General features: G+C 40.6%; 1 protein-coding gene across 1 annotated transcript in view; it reads right to left on the bottom strand.

The window, feature by feature from the left end:
- Positions 1–391: 391 nt before the first annotated feature.
- Positions 392–23,406, bottom strand: part of gpm6ab (glycoprotein M6Ab) — a 35,668-nt gene continuing 12,653 nt past the window's right edge. The window contains exons 2-7 of the mRNA XM_041933416.1: positions 20,366–20,558; positions 17,915–18,071; positions 15,933–16,086; positions 9,311–9,387; positions 9,079–9,144; positions 392–544 (exon numbers count right to left, since the gene is read on the bottom strand). Of these exons, the coding sequence (XP_041789350.1) occupies positions 392–544; positions 9,079–9,144; positions 9,311–9,387; positions 15,933–16,086; positions 17,915–18,071; positions 20,366–20,558 (800 nt within the window). The remainder of the gene's footprint in view (positions 545–9,078; positions 9,145–9,310; positions 9,388–15,932; positions 16,087–17,914; positions 18,072–20,365; positions 20,559–23,406) is intronic.

Genomic DNA, 23,406 nt, shown 5'->3' with positions numbered 1-23,406 from the left:
AGTCTGGGTTAAAAAGTTAAAAAGTATGTATGGACCAAACCAACATAGTGGATGCTAAAGTGTTAGCATAGACCTACTGAGCCAATGATCTGCTGCGGACACGGGGGTGGTGATGGTGTCTGTGTTTTCATCATTTTACTGCCACTATTCTCTGACTACTCGTGTCTTTGAATGTATGTTTGTGTGGCTTTTTCACTCATGTGTATAATGTATGTTTCTGATATCCTCAAGGTTGCGTCAGGCCCTGCATATGTGTGTGTGTGTGTGTGTGTGTGTGTGTGTGTGTGTGTGTGTGTGTGTGTCTGTATGCATGTATCATCTTTTGTGTCTCTTACAGGTAAGTGTGTGTGTATGTCTGTGTGTGTGTGTGTCGTTTCTCGTGGGTGTGTGCTTATGTGTAAGCATTGAGACGTTCTTTGGAGCGTGTAGAGTGGATGTCATGCAGCTCCTGCTCCTCCTTCGACTTGATGTCCTCATACTTCTGCATCCGGCTGGCATCCTTCAGATAGCCCCAGTTAGCAGCTAGAGCCATCAGGAAATGAACCTGAGGGAGGAGACGAAAAGTCAGGGTTAAAGTAAATATGGAGCAAACTAGCCAAAAAACAGTACTTCATTTTGAGCACACTGAAACCTTTAGTCCGCATGGTACCTGAGAGTGACAGGTAGAGCATGGATCAAGCGTACTAAAGCAACAGATACAGGTGTGTAGACACGATGATAAGTCTATCAGGTACCTGTAGTAATATTAACAGAAGCTGTCTGGTGAAGTGTTAAGTGAATCCACAACTTCATCATAAATGTCTTTTCAAGCCAGGTAGAGTGGAGAGGAAGAAAAGTGAAGACGATAAAAAAAAAAAAAATATAGACTATATTTATATAGCACAATTCTTGCATACAATGCAACACAAAGTGTTGTACATAAAATGAATAATAATAACATGTAATAACAAGGAAAAGAAAAGACCATAAAGTAGAATTAAAACAACAGGATAAGACAAGATAAAACAGCTGTCAGGTAAAAAGAAAAGATACTTTAGGAGAAATCGATGTTAAAAGATGTGTCTTAATATTTTGTTTAAAGGTGTCAACAGATTTATAACACTAAGACCTTCAGGGAGGCTGTTCCAGAGTTTTGGATTATAACCAACCTTTGTTGGGTTGGTTATAAACCTTTATAAAAGATGTGATTAAGCTGTTGATACAACTGTAAGCGATTGAGCTTACAGACATGTATAAATTAATGTTACCATTTTTTAATAATATTGCCAAGTGGTAACATATAAAGATTGAAAAGAACTGGGCCTAAGATAGAGCCCTGTGGGATACCACATATTTATTAGAGGAGTGATCATCCATGGCAACACAGAACTGTCGATCAGTTAGACAAGACCTGAACCATTTAAGAACTGTGTGAGAGAGACCAACCCAGTGCTGAAGTCCATCCAGCAGAATATTACAATCTACAGTATCGAATGCAGCACTGAGATCTAACAGGACCAGCACAGACAGGTTTTTCTCATCATTATTCATTCCAAGGTCATTCACAACTGGGATTTTTAAAAGTAGTAGGAATGGAACAAGAGCACAGGCAGAAGATTTTAACTTACAGACAACTTTCTTGATAAAGCAGTACATGGTGCATTTGGATTGTGGAGTAATACTGTGTGGTACAATGTCCATCCTTTTCTGAGTAATGTTTGTTATGATGGCTGCGATCTTATCTCTAAAATAGGCAGACAATTCATTGCATTTTGTAGTCTTCAGGCGATCTGTAATTCTCCATCTTCATCTGTGATTGTTACAAATTTTATTTATAAGTTCAGAGAAATAAGAACGCCCGGCATTCTTGACTGCTCTTTTGTACTTTGCTAGGAGTTCTTATCACAGTGATATCACAGTGGCCTGACATTTTGTCTTTGTCCATCTCTGTTCAGCTTTGCAACAGTTTCTTTTGAGTTGGTTGTCTAATGGAGCAGGAGAAATTATAATTATGTGGGCACTGTGGGCAATTCAGGCTGATGAGAGCCAGATGTGTAGAGACAGTAGCCTGTTGAAATGCCCATCTCTGTGGCCGCAGGAAGGGATGGGGCCGGACACATAAAGGTGCCTCACCAATCTCTTTAGTGAATGCAACATGTGTGCAAAGTCACTGCTCCGTCATCGACTGCTCCTTACGGATGTCATTCATACCGACATGTACAATGACTTGATTTATGGTTTGTTTGCAACAATCTTAATAGCTTTGTCCTCAGTATCTTGGACAGTGGCACCTGGGACACAACAAGTTATTCCTGAGTTTACATAAACATTCCTGATGATGGATTCGCCTGTGAAAAAAAAAAAAATTAAAATGCAAGTGTCTGTGCTCCACGACACGGTTGTAGCTGCTCAGTAAAGAGCAGCTGGAGGCCTCGTTGTGATAAAATCAATGCAGATCAAAGATTGGATAAATATAACTTACAATTGGTGCATAAAATAGTACAGGCACACCATAAAATCAATGTATTAACCTGATGGCCACAAGCAGCTGTTGGAAGTGGTTCAAAGCTGAAAGGCAAGCTGAGCAACAAACAAACAAAACTGCCAGCTGACAACCGGATGTGACATCAGGTGCCATATGACGCCATAGACCATCTATTGTGATGTTAATGTCAAAATGATAAAGGAGGGAAGCTAGAAATATGATTACAGACTCTGCCAATATATTACTCCAAACAATGTTTTTGAGATAAAATACAAAAATGAGACAAGCAGTGGGAATCTGTTAACCAAAGCATTTTATTTAATAGTGTTCTTTTTATTATTAAAGAGAGGAGAGAAAGGAGAAGCGAGTGAGAAGAAAAATTAGGAGAGGAAAAGAGTGAAACATAGAGAGTGCAGAAGAGTGAGGTGGAATGGTATAGAGAAGGAATGGAGTAAAGTGAAGGAAGATGAAGAAAGAAGAGAGAAGGATTGTATTAGAAGAAAATGAAAAGAGAAAGAGGAGTGACACAAGGAGAATGAAGAAGAACAGGCAGAAGAGGTCCAAATGCTCTTTCCAAGAATTGGAAATGTCATTTTCATGACAACCTGATGAGAGAATTTATGTTTATATGTCTAGGTCAAGATGATACCATAGTTCACTGCATCCACTGTAATTCAACTTTTTCTGTTAGCAGTGGTGGAAGAATAGTGGTGGGAGAACATCAACAGATGAAAAAGCATAAAGCCTCTCTGATTGTTAGTGCTGGTTTATAATGTGTCATCGCATTCTTCAAGGTCTTCCCAAGAAGAAGGCCATGCTTATTGTGAAGACAAACTACAGGCTCCCCTGCCAGGAGTTAATGGAGAAGCAGACCAGAGTCAGAACGATCCTGACCAAAATACTTTCTTCTGAGAAAATAAACAGATTTGGTTGGTATAAGTACAACCCCGAGAAAACATTACGATGCTTTGTAAAGCATAAATTAAAACAGAATGCAATCACTTTCAAATGAACTGTGTTTACCAACAACAAGTGTTCCTGAGCTCCCATAGTAATATTCCTTAAATAATCATGTGTTTCACAAAGTGGTGAACCTCACACCATCCTTGCTTGTAAATTACAAGCCTTTTGAAGATGCTCCTTTCATGTGCAATCATGATACAATCACCTATTTCCAATTAAACTGTTTACCTATGAAATGTTCCAGACAGGTGTTTTTTTTTTTTAGCATTTCACAACTTTTCCTGTCTTTTGTTGCCCCTTTCCCAACTTGTTAGAAGCGTGTTGCTGACATCAAATTTGGAAAAAGCATATACTTTCAAAAATCAATGATGTTGATGAGGTAAAACATTTAATATATTGTCTTTGTACTGTTTTCAACTGAGTATATGGTTAATCTATCTCCTGAGCCCCAGCCACCCCAGTCATATATGTTAAAAAGGATCAACAAGTTATCACATTCTCTTTAATGTATGTTGTACAAAGCATCTCAGTGTTTTGGAATCAAGGTTGTATGTTGTGTAGTTACCAGTCTCATCATTATCTTATTTCTTTTTGTTACACATATACTATTGACTCAGTTTTTTTCTGTTTTGTTCATGATCTCTTCTGCTCTTATCCTATCAAGACTATAAGGACCACTAAATGGCTGTTCAGATCACACAGCTTTGTCTTGTCTATAGGACTAAACCACCTGCACATCAGTGCCGGCAAGACCAAGGAGATGGTGATAGACTTGAGCAGCAAAGCACCACAGACTACACTGGTGTGCATCCAGGGATTTGACATTGAGATCGTTGAGTGGCATGGGGTGGAACATGTTCTCCATCAGGGTTAATAGCCGAGTCATCAATCTCCTTTCTCCCTCCACTGGGTCAAGGGGATGTCCCAGGACCGAGCTGGCCTTCTTAACTGGTCTGTTAAGCCTCTTGCTCTCAGTCATTGAGATGCCATTGTCCCAGATGAGCACTCCAAAACACCTGAGTCTCCTCTGGAGATACAGTCTGCTCTGCCCACTACTGGTGCTGTACCCTGGTCAGTTCATTGTCATCTCTCTCTATGATCAGGCCAATCATTGCAGGGTCATCATGGAACTTTTTTAGCTTATTTGTGCATGAACCCTGTAGTGTAGAGGGTGAAGAATAAGGGAGCCACTGTTCCCTGTGGGGCCACCTTGCTGCACACTGCAACCATGTCGGACACACAGTCCTGTATCCTCACATACTGGGTTCAGGAGTGAGGTAGTCTATGAGTCTTGCTGTGAGGTGGTGCTTCATCCCTGTGCACTCCAACTTGAGCTGTATGGTACTGAAGGCAATTGAGAATCAAAAAACATTATTCTCACAACTCTACCAGCCTTTTCCAGGTGAGAGAGCGATCTATGTAGGAAGTAGATGACAGCAACATCTATCCAAATGCCAGGTTGATGGGTGAACTGTAGTGGGTCCATTGATGGTCTCACCAGAGGATGGAGATAGACATGGACCAGCCTCTACAGAGTCTTCATCAGGTGTGACAGACATTGGCCTAGCATTGGAAGGTGAAGGATCTCGTTGTTCATCTGTGACAGTGTGTCTCTGCACATGCTGCCATGGTTTCCCCACTAGCAGTTGCAGCATGTTCGGGAATAAGATACTCTTGTATGTTTTGGTACCACCAAAACGGCCACTAGATGAGGATTATAAATGAAAATGTGAGGAAATGAGCCTGCTGTACTGTGTGTGTGTGGTGGTGGTGGTGGTGGTGAGTCTCTGTTTTGTCTAAATTATGTGATAGAGGCAACAAAATGCTCAACAGGAACAAGCAGATTGGGTGAGAGGAAACTGCTTTTTAAGAAAAGGACGTTGTCCCTGAAAAGGTTTTGTTTCCTTTGCCAGATGGATTGAGACACACATTCTCTGTATCCCATCATTGCCACTGACGCCGACTTTGTTTGTGAAATGGCTTGGGGGGTAGGTTGCACACTGACCACCTGTTCTTGCTGGGGCAGGGCAGGGTCTGCTAAGCCATGGCCACCGGAGGAGGACACCATAGCAAGTATTTTGGCTATGCTGTGTCTATGGCTGTGACCCAGGAGGTGTGGCTTCACCCTCTCCACTTCCTTGGCTGCTTCATGCAGGTGAGCTGTGATGTTTTGGAGGAGTGCTGCAAGCAACTTATTGGGGGATATAGGACCATCCAGCTGCTCCCATCTGACGAGAGGGAGAAACTAAGATATGTGCACCCAAATAATTCTCTGCATTATAGTCTGCCACACCATAATCCAAGATGCAGCAACCATTGCTGCCTGCCATTGGGAAGGCTATCATGGCTATCCTAGTCAATGTCAGTTGCAAGCTCTGGGGAAAGATCTCTAGGCTTAATGGCCATAGCAGAAAAAGCTGAGAACAGCAGCACTTTTGTTTTGTTTTCTGAACTGCAGTAATCTAAGCGGCACACAGGTGTAAACAGACAGGAGGTGATGGTAAACTTGATCCCAAGAAATTGCTTGACCCTGCTGAAGAAGATTGCATTGGCAAGAAGTATGGTGACTACACTCAAAGGGAAAGCAATTTTATCGTGTCTTTGTGGACTCTGGCGAAAGGCTTGTACCCGGACACCCGTGCTTTCCATGTTCCAGACTCACAAAATGCTGCCTCACGGGACAGGCAACTGCAAAGTGTACAACTCAGGGAAAATCTTCACGACTGCGCATATGCATGGGTATAAACCCAATTGACTCAATATGCTTGTGGCCAAACCACAGTGGTTCAGACAATCAGTGTCATGACCCGTGCTGTGCACGCTGGTTTTTTGTTAAGTTCCCCCTTGTGTGTTGTCTTTGCCTGGTTTTTGTCACATCCTGTTTTATTTTGAAGGTTTATGTTATGTTTCTTGGTTTACTTTACTTCCTGTGTTTTCCCATCCTTGTGATTGTCAGATTGTTTCCACCTGTGTGTCATTAGTGATCCCTCTGTCATGCCCTCTACTTCGGGCTCCATCTAGTGGAGCATTCTGTTATCCTGTTCCTGCTCATTCTCACTGGCTGGGGGCGCACCTGTTTCCAATCCAGAATCAACTGATGATCACAGCTGCGGCGAGGAGTGGCCCTCCATTGTTCACACTGCAACCTACGTTATAAGAAGCCAGCTGACCACGACTCAACGCCGGATCGTAAAAGTTCTTTTGTCAGTCTGTCTGCATATGCCTAGCACTTTTGTCCACTGGCTTGTTGGTTCTGCTCTAACCTTGATTTGTTTGTGATCCAGATACCCTCCTCCTGCATCTCATCTCCTGCCATTCCAAAACCTGCTCTGCTGCTTCTACTGGCTCCTGTTCCACCTTCATCTACCCTCACCCTCCGCCATCCAGGAGTTTTTCCTGCCCTCCATTCCAGTCCGTCATCTCCGGCTCTGTTGCTAATCCCCAGTGTGCTTGTGCTTTACCATTTCTGTTCGTCCTTACAATAAACCTAGGTTGTCTAGGTTGTCTGCGTTTCCCTTGTTTGTGATTCCATGCCATAGTCCTTTCGTGAGTGTTTTTTGTTTGTAGCTTTAATAACCTAGTTTCTGTTTTCTTTTCCTAGTTCATAGCTTAGCCGATTTGTTCTCCTCGTTAAGAGTGATTTTCTGTTAGATTACTTTTGTTATTTAGATTCTTGTTCCTCCATTTTTAGGAGTGTATTTTGAGTTTTTTTTTTTTATCTAGTTCTTTCAGTTGGTCAATTCGTTTCATAGCCCTGTGTTTTCCTCCTTCGGGAGCGTTTTTGGTTTTCTAATTTTGTAGTCGTAATGTTTTAGTCTAATCTTGTTTTTGTTTTTTACCCACACCACAGCCTAAGTTTGTTCCTAGTCTTGTTTTTGTTTTAGTGATGCCATGTTTCGTGTGTGTGTGGGTTTCTAGTATTGTCTCAATCGTGCCATGTTTTATGTAAAAGTTGTAGTCTTTGTCAAAAGCCCTGTTGCGTTCTGTGTTAGTAAGTTTCTAGTGCTGTCTTTGTATCATCCATGCCCTGTTGTGTTTTGTGTTAGTGTGTTGTAATTGTTCAGTTTTTCCCAGTGTTGCCTTCGTTGTATGTATAGCCCTTGTCCCTAGTTTGTGTTTAATCATAGTTCCCTTAGTTGTGTTTTTCTTTGTGTTTAATACATTTATTTATTTGAACCAAGCGCCCCTCGAGTCTGCATCTGGGTTCTACCCATAGTTCCCCTAAGTCCCCACTCCCTGACAATCAGCATCCTTTGAATAACTACTAACGGCTATGGGCATGTTTTAGGTGTGATAAAGGCAAGGAGGTACAGTTTGTTTGAAAACAACAATGGTGGCTCCAGGCAAGGTTGGCATAGATGGTGCTATAGCGTCAGTTATATCAGAACTGGAGAATATTTCTTCATTGAAAGAAGGGCAAAGGACAGCACTAAAGGTTCTTCCCGATTTAAAAGGTTTTTTGCTCTGTCTCAATTGGATTCGGCTCTGTTCCTTAACCTGACTGGGAGAAGTTAGATGAAGCCAGTGATAGACAGATGGTCCATCCAATCAGCTGCCAGGTATTTTTTAAATTGCTTGCAATTTTACAGTTTCTGTGGAAGACTTGTCAGATGGCTCTGTGTAACAAACCATTTGGCCTTTCAGGTTAGACTTGATCATGATTTGGTGACTTGGTGCTTTTTTGTATTGTATTACATTAGTAATTGAACAAAGTTGTCGTATGGTGAATGCTTTCTCTTCCACAACTTCATTTTGCATGCTCACCATACACCATTGCTTCTCATTGTGGCGGCCTAATGAAGTCACAAAAATTGATTCACATATATTGTAAACTGCCTAAAGCATATAGGGATTCTGTCATATTACCCTGTTTGATTTATGCTACATCTTAAGCTATGGCATCTCACAAGCAGGAGAAAAACCTACCATACCAGCTACCAGCAGAAATACATCTAATTCATCACTCTCAGTATTATTGTCAGATTAGATTTCCCTTGTTCTACCAAGTTCCTTTAATGTTTCAAAAGGCTTCTGAATTTATTTCTCTGAAGACGGAAAGCAGTGGTGGAGTTTGAGAGTGTTTCTGGGATGGACTCCAACCCCCTGTTACTCTGCACAGGAATAAACAGGTACAGAAAAGATGGATATGTGTTGATCTCTGCTTTTCACATTGTTGGTGGACAAGAGAGAGAGACAACATCAAGTAACAGGATGGGCCCAGGTTAGTAAGTACCTGCTGAATGCATACAGCATACAGAGGGATATCTGACAGAATGGATTCCCTCCACACCTGAACAGCGTGATGACTCATCATTTGTATTACTGCAGAAACATAAGAGCAGATTCTCCAGATCCTCTCCTTCTCTCTCTGTCTATCTGCCTTTAGGTGGATTTAAATGAGGCCTATTTCTATCCTTTGCACTTCTAATGACAACAGCTGCAAACCCCACAGAAACAGAACATTTTGTATGTTACATGTGCAGTACAATTCAAGACATTTTGGGTATGGAGAACAAAAGGTGTTCTGGTGAGCTATGTGTCCATTTTTTTCATGTTGTAAAATTGACCCACGAGTTGGAGGTCATTACCAATCAGTACCAATTAGTGCTCCAGGCCCATAGCCAATCAGATATGAAGATAAAGGTCCTCACCATAGCGATGACAGCAGCTCCTGCTCCTGCCAGTGCACACACGAAGAGATGGAAAGTCAAGTCCAGCTGTAACAGATAACAGAAGTGTCATTTTTGTTGAGTTTGGATTTTTTTTCTTGGCATTTGTCTTGATACAGGTCACAAATCATTACAAGTGCATCTCACTTTGAATACACGACTACATAAAACACAAGCCATGTTCCTCCCTCCTTCTCTCCATGTTTCCTCTTACCTCATTGGATTCACACATCTTGAAGAACTTCTCAGATCCTGTACAAACCTTCTTCTCCTCAGAGATGGTCACAGCTCCTGATAAACCAAAACATTAGAAACACTTCATCAAACATACTTCATCTACTTCACCTATCTATATTTTGCAAGAAGACTGATGAATTAACTGAAGAACCTCTGGATGTTACTTGCTTACATCCCTGAAAGAGTTTCTGTGTGTATTTAATTAAAATTGATAGAGATTAATGATTCAGTGGTCCAGCACTGTTGGCCACAGGGATCTTCCCACAGTGTGCTGCTGGTGGGAATATAATCACAGTGACCATTGTCATCGGAATCCAAAACTTTATGAACCAGCAATTTTCTCTTACGTCAAATGTTGTAATTATTCCCCATGTTCATTATGTATATTAATTGGTTTGCTAACAGAAGGTGCATTTACAGTTTGGACAATAGATGGCAGTGCTGCAAGAGACTCTTTTGACTTTATGTGGACATCCTGGAGAACAACATGGTGGACAGAGCTATAAAGTATCATGTTAAATAATACATAACTGTTACTAATACCTGGTTGAAATATAGTATGTATTGTTAGTATGTGCAAAGGTAGCTAACTAGAATGACTGTCTTGTAATTGGATGGTTTGCTATGGTGTCAAAGATAGAAATCATAAACGTCAGTTCTTAACTGCAAAGGTTGAGCATCCCAAAAGTCTTGTTCTGTGCAATTCTAAGAACCCTGGGATCGTATATGATCCAAAATATCATTACTCCTCCATGGTTTGAGCAAGAGATATGCCATTTTCTCTGTTAGACAAGAGAAACAGCACTAACCATGCTTTTTTAATTCAATCAATAAAAAAAAAAATACATAAAGTTGTAAAACATGTGGACAGTCTCCTCGTTTGCCTGGCACATTGCTATTCTCATCCACCATTTTTGTTGGTGACGTATAAAGTGTAAGAGTGACATTTGGCTCCATTGGCTGTGAGTTGTTATCTAAACAAATGGTCAGGGGGGATAATATGAAGTAAGTTTGACATAGCCAAGCTTTTTTTGCATGAGCTGGCTTGCCAAAATCTAAAACCCTGGTCAGAGATAACACACAAAACCACCCATCTCTTTTTCCCTCCCAGGAGAGTGAACTTGAGTACCCTCGGTGCAAATACACTGTGCCGCTACTGTTAACTTTGGAAGGACTACCGCTCTGCCCTGCTTTTCTCTGCGGACCTCAACAAGTGCATTGCCACTGGAACCCAGCTCCTGAATACAAACCAAGTCAGAAAGTTTGACTTCCTTCCAAAGCTATCCCATTAAGGACTGAATCCTGAAAACTGTCTCCCCATTACGTCCAACCCTATGTTGTGGAATGGATAACAAACCCATCTGCTGTCAGACTTAAATTACCCAATACAATCATAATCCACCCCAATCTCCATGTGTCACAGTTGAAAACCAATGTCCTTCTGTCCTCTTTGCCTTCCTTCCTTGTTCCTTGCATGTACTTCTCCACGTCAGAGGTTTCTAGTAAACTTGTAGACTGGTAGGGATACAGTCCGAAGACGACATCCTGGGTCTCACAATCCTTCCTTGTGCATCGCCACTCATCAGGGAGTTTCACGGGGTTCATCCAGACAAGCCTGGTGGGTCGCCCGGAGGCTCCTGCTGAGGGGATCACAGTTATGGCCTGCCTGTGCCTCTTCCTCATTCCTTGTGTTCCTGCTGTTTACCAATACCTAGTGTTTCTTGTTTGTTCTCTCTCTGTGTCTTTGTGTGAATTTGACTTGGAGTTGCTCTCTGTTCCCTCCTGCTGCCACTCACCTGTCTCTGCCAATCAGCCTGCACACCTGCAACCCATCCACTCATCAAGCTCCTGCAGTATACTCCAGTTCTACACTCCAGTCTTCACCAGATTCTTTAGTGTGATTCATAGCCTACCATGATTCCTGCCTGCCTTGACCTGTGTCCTACCAGTCTGTCCTCCAGCCGACAACCTCTCCAACTGTTCTCCGTCACACTAAACTGTGGATCGGCTCTCTGAATCCTCCTGTCATTATCTTCCAAATAAAACTACACTGAACTATTGCAAGCCCTCCCTGTCTGAGTCCCTGCAACAGTTATTTGCTCTAATAAGCTGGACCCAGCAGAATAATTAATTTCTGTGGAAGAACTTAATGAGGTGACTCACACTATGGAGTGCTTTTTGAACTATTGACAAAATGTCTCTGTATGGAGCAGGAAGAGGCAGTCTTGTCAGAGGTATGATGGACATTGTCTGTCAAGCCTGGGTTGGTTGAACTGCTACCCTGATTTGTAGAAGATTTTATCAGCACTCCAGCCTTCCTCTCTGTTTACCTTCAGTCTATTAACTTCCACTCTGAACCCCATTGGCTCTACCTGCTGATACCCAGCCAGCACTCCAGCGACCTGACTCCTGGAGTGCTGGCTTGCACTCCCGTTTGATTGTTTTGCGACCTACCAAAACCGTTAGCCATCAATTCCTGCTAAAGCCGGTCCTGCACTTTTTCCAAATACCTCCAGTTCTGTCCTACATCGTCAGCCTCCAGAGGGACCATCTGACCATCTGTCCTGGTGTTTGGTCAACCTTGTGAGCAGCTCCCGCTAATCTTTCCTGGCATGTGGTTGACTTCCTGAGCAGCTCCGCTCATGTATCCTGCCTCCACATCACCCTCTGGTGTGACACTGGATGCCTCCAGTTATTTCCCTTTTGTTTTTCTGTGTTTCCATCTTATGTCTCCTGTTTTCCCCTGTCATTCTGTGTGTGTGTGCATGTTTTTGTGATGTGGGTGTGGCCTCCTTACTGGTACTGGCCAGGCTCCCAACTAATGTTCCCAACTCTGGAAAACTTTGCATTCTTGTAAATGAATGTTGATTTATAAATAGTTTTGCTTAAATAAATATAAATAGCTAATAGCTAAATACATAGTTATTTTTTAGATAATAAATCACTGACTTCACTTGTAAAGAACTCTTTCTCTCTGGATTAGAATGTTCTTAGGCCTACACCTTATAAATAGATAGATAGATAAATACTTTATTTATCTCCAAAGAGAAATTTGCAGAATATGTAAGCAGTTCATTTGAGCTTCCCCCTTCCTTTGTAGATTAAAAGTTTCTACCTATTGTATGGTTAAGGTGAACTCTGCACTGCAACCGACACAACCACTAAGTTTTATTAAATAATGATGCCACCAATATGCGAATGAGCACATGGCATATCTGCCACCTTTTACTGACTGATGGAGCTACTGCTGGCTACTTTCATTGGAAAAGAGTTATCCACACTAATTGCGGCTCATTCCTCTGACATGCTCAGACCAAACATCTGCCGTCAAGAAACTCATCAACTCAACAGTATACCATCTCTGGTTCTCCAACACACAACACATTGTTTCAGTCATTGCAATACTTGAAGCTTCTCCAGTATTGCTAGCATAGTTTTTCTTGTCATGCTGTTACAAGCTAACTATTATCTTTTTTCCTGCCTTCTGCCTGTCTGCTTGATAGCCTGCTCGCCAGCCTACTACCTTTAGTCTGCTCACGCCTTACTCCCACATTCATCAGTCCTGCCATCCATCATCACCTTCCTGCTCTCTGCCTCAATCAGCAATCTAACTTCTCATACCACCTCTATTTTCCCATTATCTTTTTCAATCAATCCCCATTATTCATCAAACCTCAAAGTCTATGTCTGCATTTGCATCCTCATTGCAAAGGTACAAATAACAGCTACTCTGCCCTACATTTGTGTCCAGAAACTCCCCAAAAAAGCTGAATGTTTTCAGACATGTGTCAAATTGGTATTGTCCTTAATCAGATCTCTGGAATGCCAGTGTCACAACATATGTTCAGTCTACGGGTCTTACCAACATCTACTACTAAACACATATACACAGACTGGGGTCAGTGATTGTCTGTCATTTCACCAAAATAAAGTCCAGGTTCGTTGAGCAGTATTAGTCCTTTTGAATAGGTGAAAGATTCTAGGTTTCATTGTGGCATATTGTACATTTTAGGCTTTCTACTGGTAATTTGGCAATTTTATTGGACACACACAGGTTTTTCCATTGTGTGTATTTTTGTGAGTTGCCATTAAAGCTGTGATAGGCAGTTTATTTTTAGTGTCACTGGGCTAAAAATCCATTAAAACTTTTCAGCATATTGCAGTTCAGTGGTCTGGACAAAACTAGACTTTGGAACCTCCTCTTGGCTCTGTTTGCAGACTGTAGAAACTCAGCATTTGACAGGCGACTTTGGCAAATCACAGGTCATGTCAGAGCTAGGGTGTTCCTATTACCTGTTCTACAAATGCGGATGCATGTGCATGGCCCCTCAGATGCTGAACACCTGGGGTACATCCTAAGTCTTGTAAATTGCATCCAATTGTCCCTCACTTTTCCATGCAAGAAAAGAAGAAACGAGCAAATCTGTTTTTAGAGAAATGCAACCTCTTTTCCTCTGAAATGTCACATAAAACTGTCTTCATTTCTGACGATGGCTGCAGCTAAATACAGTTGGTCAGCCTTAACAACTGTAGAGACTTTTGATGAATTTGTGTCTGCACATGCTGTGCTAGTGCTAATAAAGGCACACAATAATCGGTGCCACAGCAGCAGTGTTTTCTGTCTGTAGCCTGCAACCTGTTTACAAACACCTTCACATGAATATTAGCCTGCACTGTGTATTTCCACTGTGTTCTGTGTCCTGCTCAGAGGCACAGGAACAATTTATATGGCCGGAATGTGTTTATATTGTCTATTTATTTTACATAAACATTTGTTGATGTCCAGAATATGATTGTGGCATCTTTTGAACACTTAAAATTATTTATTAGGTGAAACATTTCAGGGAAATTGAAATGATGTCACTTATACTGAGAACACTCATCAGCTTCACATGTGGCTGAACGGATGATATGTGATATATTAATGAAGATAAATGATGTAAAAAGTATTTCTTGACAGATGACTCTACCACTTTGTCTGACTTAAGTTGTATTGTATGTATAGAATAAAATAAACTAACATGCAGTAAAAATATGCATAAATGCAAAAAAAATATACCAAGAAATAAAAATATACTAAGACAATGAAAATATACTAGGATGCAGCTGAATATACTAAAATGTATGTACTAAAATACCGCTGACATTAGGTAGGTGTGTGTGTACTTAAATGTTAAGTACACAGACGGTGAAGGTGGATATGTCAAACCAAAAATTAAACATTACACTACTGGATTATTATTTTGTAATTTAATAACTAGCCTATTGTATTATCATACTATTTAATGAATTCAGATTCTAATCTTTATTGTTACCATTATTTATTTATTTGCTTCCGTTTGCCTGTTTTGATCTTAGAATGATATTAAGGTGCCTGAAAAATAAAGTGAAAGTGTGACTTTTTACTATTAGTAAAAAAAAAACAAGGCAGTTTATTATTAGCAGTTAGGGGTATTGATTGAAAGCGTGATTGCTAAAATGAAGATGATATGGCAAGACTGAAATCGTCCATCTTTGCTCGGAGGTTGTCCCCACGATCGCCCGGGAGGAGCTAGAATAAGTTGATGCAGAAAAAGGGATGCGCGGTGTGGTCAGATGACCCTGTTGCCACCTTGACAGATGGCAGGTGATGAAGATCTTTGTCACAGTCAAAGCTGTATGCTGACATATGTCTTATATGGAATTTTTTGAATTTTGGTAATTGCATCTTTTGTTTCCCAACAATAACCACATAAATTTTGTTTTTCCCCCTTTGGTATAAAATGAAAAGCAAAAACCATGTGGCTTCCTTTTTTAGTTTTTTTTTTTTTTCAGACAAAGACGTGGGCTCATTGTGTTTGATGCCATGTCACTCAACAAGGGGCAAAGAAGCATGATGACATACAGTGTGGAATGACTTCTGAACAGCCTCTGTGGATAATTTGAAGATTATTTCCATTTGAATAATCCCAAATTGGAAAAATAGATTTTTCTTTCAAATGATATAACCTGCATGGCATCATCCAATACGGATCAATATGGGCAATAATTTGGCAATTTATGGTGCAGTATTTGTTTTATTGTTTGCTTAAATGTGGTGTTATTTCTGTGAAACGTCCTGGAATGCAACACAAATTTCAGTAGAATATTTTGATTCTAAAATGTCAAACCAACTGTTCTTTCAGAGAAACGCAGTGGACAAACGGGGGTGCTCAGAGGTAGGTCAAAGTTCACCAGGCTTGAACCCAAAAAGCCCAGAAAGACAGAAACTTTTCTTGGTCTTCTTCTGTCTTCTCTCCTTTGGACTGAGGTGAATGGAATATGAAAGTGTAACCTGATTGCACAATTAAAAGCAGCCTTCTATGCCCTGTGATATATAAGCTCATACGATTCTATATCTCTTGTCAGAGAAACTTAGATTCTTTCTTACCACTGGATTCATGGATTTGCCCCAAATACTGCAGGTTAAGATCATCAGCTGCCATAACTTTAAGACCATTCCACAACATAATGCAGAGATGATAAACTCACAATTTCAATTATAAAAATAGATGTGACAGGTAAGTATGACACATCCAACCATTTATTTCAGAGATATCACACATTATCATGGTACATACCAAACTGACGCAGGTCCAGGCAGAGGTTGGCTCCCTCCACCAAGCTGGTGTTCTGACACATGGAATAAACATTGAAGTACATGAAGACTGGCAGGCTGGTGAATGCTGTCACTCCGAGCCACACCAGGAAGAACAAATAGGCCAAGAACATCAGCTGCAAACACAGAGACAAGACATAATGAATGACAGCGATTATGTGTTTTTCAATGATGTCTTATTTAACCACTTGAAAAACACTTTAACCACACTAGAAAATAGAATTAACAGGTCACTTTTAACAGACTTGCTTATTGACAGATGTTCAAGACTGTTTACCAACAGGTATGATCAAATTATATTTACTTTATATACTGCATTCATTATGTAAAGCAGATTCATTTATACACAGAATGCAAAAAGTGCATTTCTTTGCAACCTTCATTTTCCTTTATGTCATTAACTCTTAGAGCTTAGAAATGAAATTCATGCTGTATGTGATTCATTGCACAGATATGAAGGTCCATCATTTCACACTGAGGCATAAAAACACCTTTTAGACCAGGCATCTCAAACCGGTTCCATAAAGGGCCGCGTGGCTGCAGGTTTTCATTCCAACCCAGGAGGAGCACATCAGGCCAACCAATCAACATCAAGGGATCACTTAGTTAACAGCTGAAGACTGAGATCAGCTGATTAATTGATTCCAGCCAGGTGTGTTCCTCCTTGGTTGGAATGAAAACTTGCAGCCACGCGGCCCTTTATGGAACTGGTTTGAGATGCCTGTTTTAGACAACTGACTACTCGCTCTCTGCTGTTCTCTGTTTCGCTTTTTGGCTTTTCAGACAGAAGACCAGTTAACTGGATTAGGTAGGTTAGGTTGTTGGTTATTGGTTCTGGTTAGGGTCAGGGTAAGTCTCCAGGGAATGAATGTAAATCTATATCAATCAAAATCCCCAACGCGTGTGTGTGTGTGTGTGTGTGTGTGTGTGTGTGTGTGTGTGTGTGTGTGCGTGGCTGCTGTCTCCACAGGCCTGCTTCAGAAAGCCTTCTTTCTCCACTGCACCGACACAGAGCGACAGATGAGAGGGAAACATTTCCTTAGCCGATGTGGCCAATGCCTAAACTCTATCTGTCTGCCTCCTCCACATGAATCAGACGTGACTAACAAACAGATGCCACATGGAGACTGTGTTTTACACTGAGAAACAGACAAAAAATGCAATATTTCAGGGAATAAGATGAAGATCTGTCAGGGTGTATTGACTTAGGCCAGTCTTAGGCTTGTTTGAAAACAGTACATACTTCTTAAAAACACTCCCTCCATGTTTGCTGTGCTTCAGACGGCAGTGTCAGTGCTGTCTAACAGTATAAAGACTTAAAATAATGCAACCAATCAAATATTAATTGAATGAGTATTGTTCTATTTTAAGTAAGATCAATGGTGCATATTACATTTTCACGCATGATGTTATTATTAATAATTTAGTTAGTATGTCACAAGATATTGGATGTATAAAAATAACAGTTTATTCACTTATAACCACTGTGATGGAGCATAGTTGGTCAGATAATGTAATGGATACATTAATTGCAAGTGCAACAGTTGTTAATTTTGCTCACATTAAGCACCTTTACATGCTGATTACATGTGTGAAAATAAAACTTCATATTTGAAATGCGTGTGAAAGGATATTTTAAAAGTCTTATTATGAAGTCACCTTCATTAGGAAAAAGAGTGTGTTTTGTTTTTGAATGACTATGCAGTTGTCAGTGGTGGATTAATCCACATTTGGTGCTCAAGTGAGTATTTTTGCAAGCATGACGGTGTATGTAGAATTGAGTCAACATAAACTACAGTGTGTGTGCTCATGACAGTGATAAGCATAATCAGTTACTCCCAACTCCCCAAAAACATCTTGCCACAAGCAGTCTATCTGAAAGTGTGACAGTACAATTTAAAAAGTCTGTATACATTTAATCTGCTGGTTGTAAAGATTTCTTACAAATGCAGTCAGGCAGCGTCCACAGGCAGTGATCTTGAACTCTCCATAGAGGTCCCTGATAGCTCCGGTGGTGAAAAATCCCTCTACCAGCAACAGAACGCCAAACACAAAGAATCCAGCTGCAAGGCCGTAGATGATGTACTTCAGGATGTCAATGCTGTGGAGAGAACATAGACACACCCACAGTGTCAGTGAGTAACAAGTATTTGTTTATTTTTTTTGACTGCATCTTAAAGTGTGACTTGTAGACTACACATGTATCTTCAGGTTAATTACATTGTGTAATTGCCATAAACAAGTCAGAGAGAAGTGAGGATGGAGGGTGAGCCTGGATCTGGAATGGGGGAGGCTGAGACAGTGGATGGGGTTACCAGCTTTTTACCCCTTAATGATGAGTGGAAAACTTGTATGGTCAAATCACTCACTTCCACGTATGTCTGATCCAAGACAGAAAAGTCAGTGTGCTTTGTTGGCATGCCTTGCTGTGGAAGTCCATTTCCAACTCAAACAACAAAAACTATAAGAAAGTTTCTCATGATTTTGATAAACTCTACCTAATCACAAATGTGAGAAGAAAAAACACTCAATAATGAAAATATATATAGACAGAAATGGACTTGGACATGTAGCTTAGTGGCATTACGGCAAAATCCTTTAAATCATTTTTCCCATTGTAAGCCTGTGATGTGTGGACTTTTTTTTTTTTTTCAGAAATAGGCCTACCCTATTTCGGGTCTGAACTTTCAAAACGTTTTGTTCAGTCAAATATTTGAAACAGCAACCGTCTCAGAGACATGTTTCATTGAAATGTTTACTTGATGTTTCTGTCTTAAATACTTATTATTTGAGTTCATGCAGCCATTCAAACTGATCAAAAATTTGTCTGAAATATGCCACTTTAAAATAATGTCTGGTTAAAAGATTTAGTGTGCTTTATGAGAGGTTGTCTTTCATTGGACCGTGGAACAGGTCACATGACTAGATGACAAGAGTTTAGTTCAGGGTAGCTGTGGCATTGTGGGTCAGGACCAACATGGCTGCAGAGGAAAGACATATGGCCCCAAGATAGCACTATTCTGTACGTGGTCCAAGAGGCGCACATGATAATTGCCTTTCATTTGTTTTATATTTGTGTATAATGTTGATGCACTTTTATACGGAAGCCGAGAACGGCCAGGTCCGTATACATTTTTTTTTAACCGTTTTCTCGTGATAACGACTTATTATTTCGTTTTCTCGAGATAACAAAGACCGTTTTCCCGTGATAACAAATTAAATTATTTGGTTCTCGGCTTCCGTATAGCCTACACACAGAGCCCACACAGAGGTTGATTTCTTGCCGAGCTCCGGACAACTCAGAGTTGAGTCAGGAGAGAGCAGTGCTCACAGAGCTAACATTAGCTAACTTTATGTTAGCAACGGCAGCTGCAGTTAGCTCTCAGTTGAGTAAGGAAGCTGCTGCAGTCAGTCCACCAGGAATCGCCTCGGCATCGTAATGGTCTCTGTCATCGTTGCTGAAGGCTGTGTGTTGCTCTGGTCCGGAGTTATTCATTGTAAACGTGCTGTTTGTTAGGATGTCTTACTGTTAGCTGCTAATTTGGCAAGATGTTTGCACAAGCATACTATTAACATTGTCTAAAAAACAGCTGTCACAAAACAAACTTGGTCGACATGAGTGAACACAACATAGAGCAGTGGGAACATGAGTGGGAACAGCGCTCGTTAGGTCTGCTGACAGCAAGGTTTGCTTTGCTAGTTACTGTGATTTTAAAGTTGTTGTTCGCAATGTATCGTTCATCATAACCAATCGATACTTAGCCTGGGGGGGGGGGCAAGAAAAGCCTGGCGGCCCGCCAGGCCTACAAAGCACTGGGGGAAACCCTGAACTTTAAATACAAAGGGGCATACATCCTCTGATTATAGACACATGTTAAGTTGATCACTGTAATGCATTGTGCCGCACTAACCATAATGTAAACACACTCATCACATCACTGCTAATAAACACTTTATCAAGCTACATCGTGCTAAATTAGCACTAGCCTTCGTTAGGGTTTTGTCTGTGCAGAAACCCCAAAATCGAGAACCAATCTATGCTGAGAACCAAATAATTTAATTCATTATCACGGGAAAACGGTCTTTGTTATCTCGAGATAACGAAATAATTAATTCGTTATCACGAGAAAACGGTCTTTGATATCTCGAGATAACGAAATAATTAATTTATGATGTCTGCTTTCTGACAAAATCAGAAAAATCTGTGCATGGATTACTGTTGCTGAATCAGCACTGAAACAAACATGCACTGCAGCTTTGACGATAGGACCTCAACTGAGAAACATGAGTGTAATGTGATGTATTTTGCAATTTATAGTTTTTGTTCGAAACATTGAAAATCAGGTACAGTCCTTTAATATTCCTGAGAAATGAAGATAAAGACAAATAACTCACATGGTGAACACATCCAGCGTTTCTCCTGGCACTCTGATGACTTCAAAGTAGTTTTGGAGGATGGTGATGGTGCCGCTCAAAGCCTCATGGCCACACCCACAGAACAAGGCCACACCCATGTACAGGAGAATGGTGGCGATCAGAGAGGCCCAGGGCAGACTGCCCACACATCGCTCACAGCACTCCTTACAACCTACACAAACACACATAAAAAACAGCATGTTTAACATGTTCAGCATCATGATTACAGCAGTCTTAGAACATCCAAATGTTCTTTTGAAAAGCAAATATGCACACTAAACATGCATTTATTTCCATCTTATGCAGAGTCAGCTTGGCCAAATGGTATCAGTTTCATCCGTCCAGTACAGACATACAGCCAAGTTGCTTGTCTAGCTCATGTGCAAGGGGCAAAATAACCTTCCCACAATTACCTGGTTGTTAAATTAAAGGACTCTGGCACTTTGAGAGTCGAGGCATGAAAGCTGGTCACAACAGTACTTTACATCCATTCATGGCGGAAACAGTCCCATTTGGTGATGGTCAACAGCACGTTCAATGGACTAAACCACAACAACCAAGGCACTATGTTTGGAAATAGATGTTGCTACTGAATGTTTCCAAATACTTCTTTTCAGTGCTGTGAGCACCACAGACAACATTTCACTCCCTTCCATCGTATTAGGGTAGTGACACAATACCAAAACCTGGTCATAAAACCACAAACCACAACTGTCAGAATGGCTAGATACTGGTAGATGGCAGTGTAAATGTGTGCCGGGGAGTGGGTATCGTTTTCACATTACACACATTTCATAACTCACATGATACAACAGACAAACAGACAAATAAATCATATCAACCTGTGGACTCCTTGGAAATGAATCTAGACGGATCCAATTTTTTATTGTTAATGCATTTGTCCAGTGTCTGTCAGTCGATGCTGGTGAAGATTTTCTTGTGATCACTGTTTGTCTTTTTCTATGCATCCTCCTGTGTTGACCTGAGTAATTAGAGTTCTTCACCTGCCATTTTAAATAATTGTATAGTGGTTGCGAATGATGCACCAACAATTCAGGCATTTCAAAATGACTGACTTCAACTGAGATTAGCTGTAGTTGCTACCAGATAGGGTAATCTCTCCTCTTTCAGAGTAGTGTGGGGCAAAGGCCACAGGTCAGGGGGGAAGTTTCAATCCTGAAATATTTAAAAAATCCACAAATCATGTTCATGACAATGTGTTCCCCTTGAAAACACATCAACGAAATGTTTGGATGGCAGGTAACATCCATCCATTATGCTACTGTTTGACTGATTTGTCTTGAGATATGCAGGCTTTACAGTACATGGCGGGGGCCATTGGGATTAATGAAATGGCAACCACAGACTGGTAAAATCAAAAAGGGGTTCTAGATGTTGCCTCCAAAATTATTTTAACTGCATTGAAATTAATTTTAAAAAATTCCAAATATACTATTCAATAATATTAAACAATATTCCAAGTAGTTTTCCACAAGGTTCTTGGGTCTTTTGATTTAGTCTAGTTTCTTATAATGTTGTGGTGTTGATTTTAAGATTATTTGATCCAAAGAAGAGATAACAGTTAAAAAGGAGGATGTTTTAGGGCTTGATTGACAGGTGTCTCTGCCTATCAGCCCGTTGTGATGTTTACTGCCTGCTTACCCAGCAGTTGGCTGTCTAATAATAATAATAATAATAATAATAATAATAATAACAAAAATAATATCAGCAGCTTTCAATACAAACGTCTCCATTTTGGACTTGGAAAATCCACACCAACCACACATACATACAGGCTTCAAAATAAGCACACATTCAGCCACACGACTCACTGAAGCCTACATGTAGACAGAGCGGCAGTCTTACACAAAGCAAGAGAAAGATGAAGAGAATCAAACACACTGGTCCCCTCCTTCACCTTCCTGTTGCACAGAAAGGGGTTTATGTGTGTGTGTGTGAGAGTGTGTGTGTGAGTCATCGTGCTGCTCAGGTTTAATTGACCAGCCTTGTTGCTATGCCAACAGGGGTGTGGCAGGAGCCTGCTGACCCACTTTGCCTGTAACGTTGTCATGGCAACAGCACGGCTCTGTGAGCGTTACAGTCTCACTAATGCACATTTTCATACACACAGCGATGAACACACACACAAAACAGAAACACCCTCACACAGCATCCATTTGTGTAGACATAAAGTCTGTTCCTCTTTTCATTATTGTCTTATTTTGTGGAAGCGATCAATGCACAAATTCTATGTGTTTCTCACTTTTACACAAAAAGAATAATATTCAGGCCACATTAGAGCGACAACTCTGGGCCAGATGGACAGGCACAGAGAGGAGAAGTGTGGTATAAATGTGTTATGAGCATGTGTGAAGGTGTTTCTGAGAGAATGTTTTATGCAGCGTGTTTGTATCTTGCCTCTAAATATTTTCATATCTGCAAATATCTTCATGTGTGACTTTGCAGATTTCTTTCTGACAGCATTTTGTGTACATGTGGTTGTGAAAATGTGTGCCCTGAATTTCAGCCATGTTATAATCCTTGTCATATTTCCATATTTGGGCTTTAAACTCGGGAAGGACCCAATGGCCTGGTAAAAACTGGGGCAGGGTAAAGACAAACAACTGTATATGGCATCTATATATGTGTGTGGCTGTTTTTTTTTTTTTTTTTGTGTGGGTCGAGGTAAATATTTTCACAACTAAGTATTTTTTGTGCCATTATTCAAAATTAATGGAACGTTTCAGCAGCACTTGCAACGGAGTTGAACATCACCATTGTATTGTTCATTTAGATATTGAATATTTGCATCTTTAAATATTTCACAGTTGTGTATGCAGGGAAGCAAGGGGTTGGACCCTAATCCAGGACTACTGACAAGTAGTTTGAAAAAACAAGAGCAAGTTTTAATAATGAAAAACTAATATCAATCCACAAAAAAAAAGGCAGGCAACAAAAACTGAAGAGGCAGACTACAACAATTCCAAGAACAAACCTGAATTACAAATACCTAAACTAAG

Source organism: Chelmon rostratus, chromosome 3, assembly GCF_017976325.1.
Source record: "Chelmon rostratus isolate fCheRos1 chromosome 3, fCheRos1.pri, whole genome shotgun sequence".
Taxonomy (NCBI): Eukaryota; Metazoa; Chordata; class Actinopteri; order Chaetodontiformes; family Chaetodontidae; genus Chelmon; species Chelmon rostratus.
The sequence above is the reverse complement of the archived record's forward strand: the minus strand, read 5'-3'. Positions and strand labels throughout refer to the sequence as shown.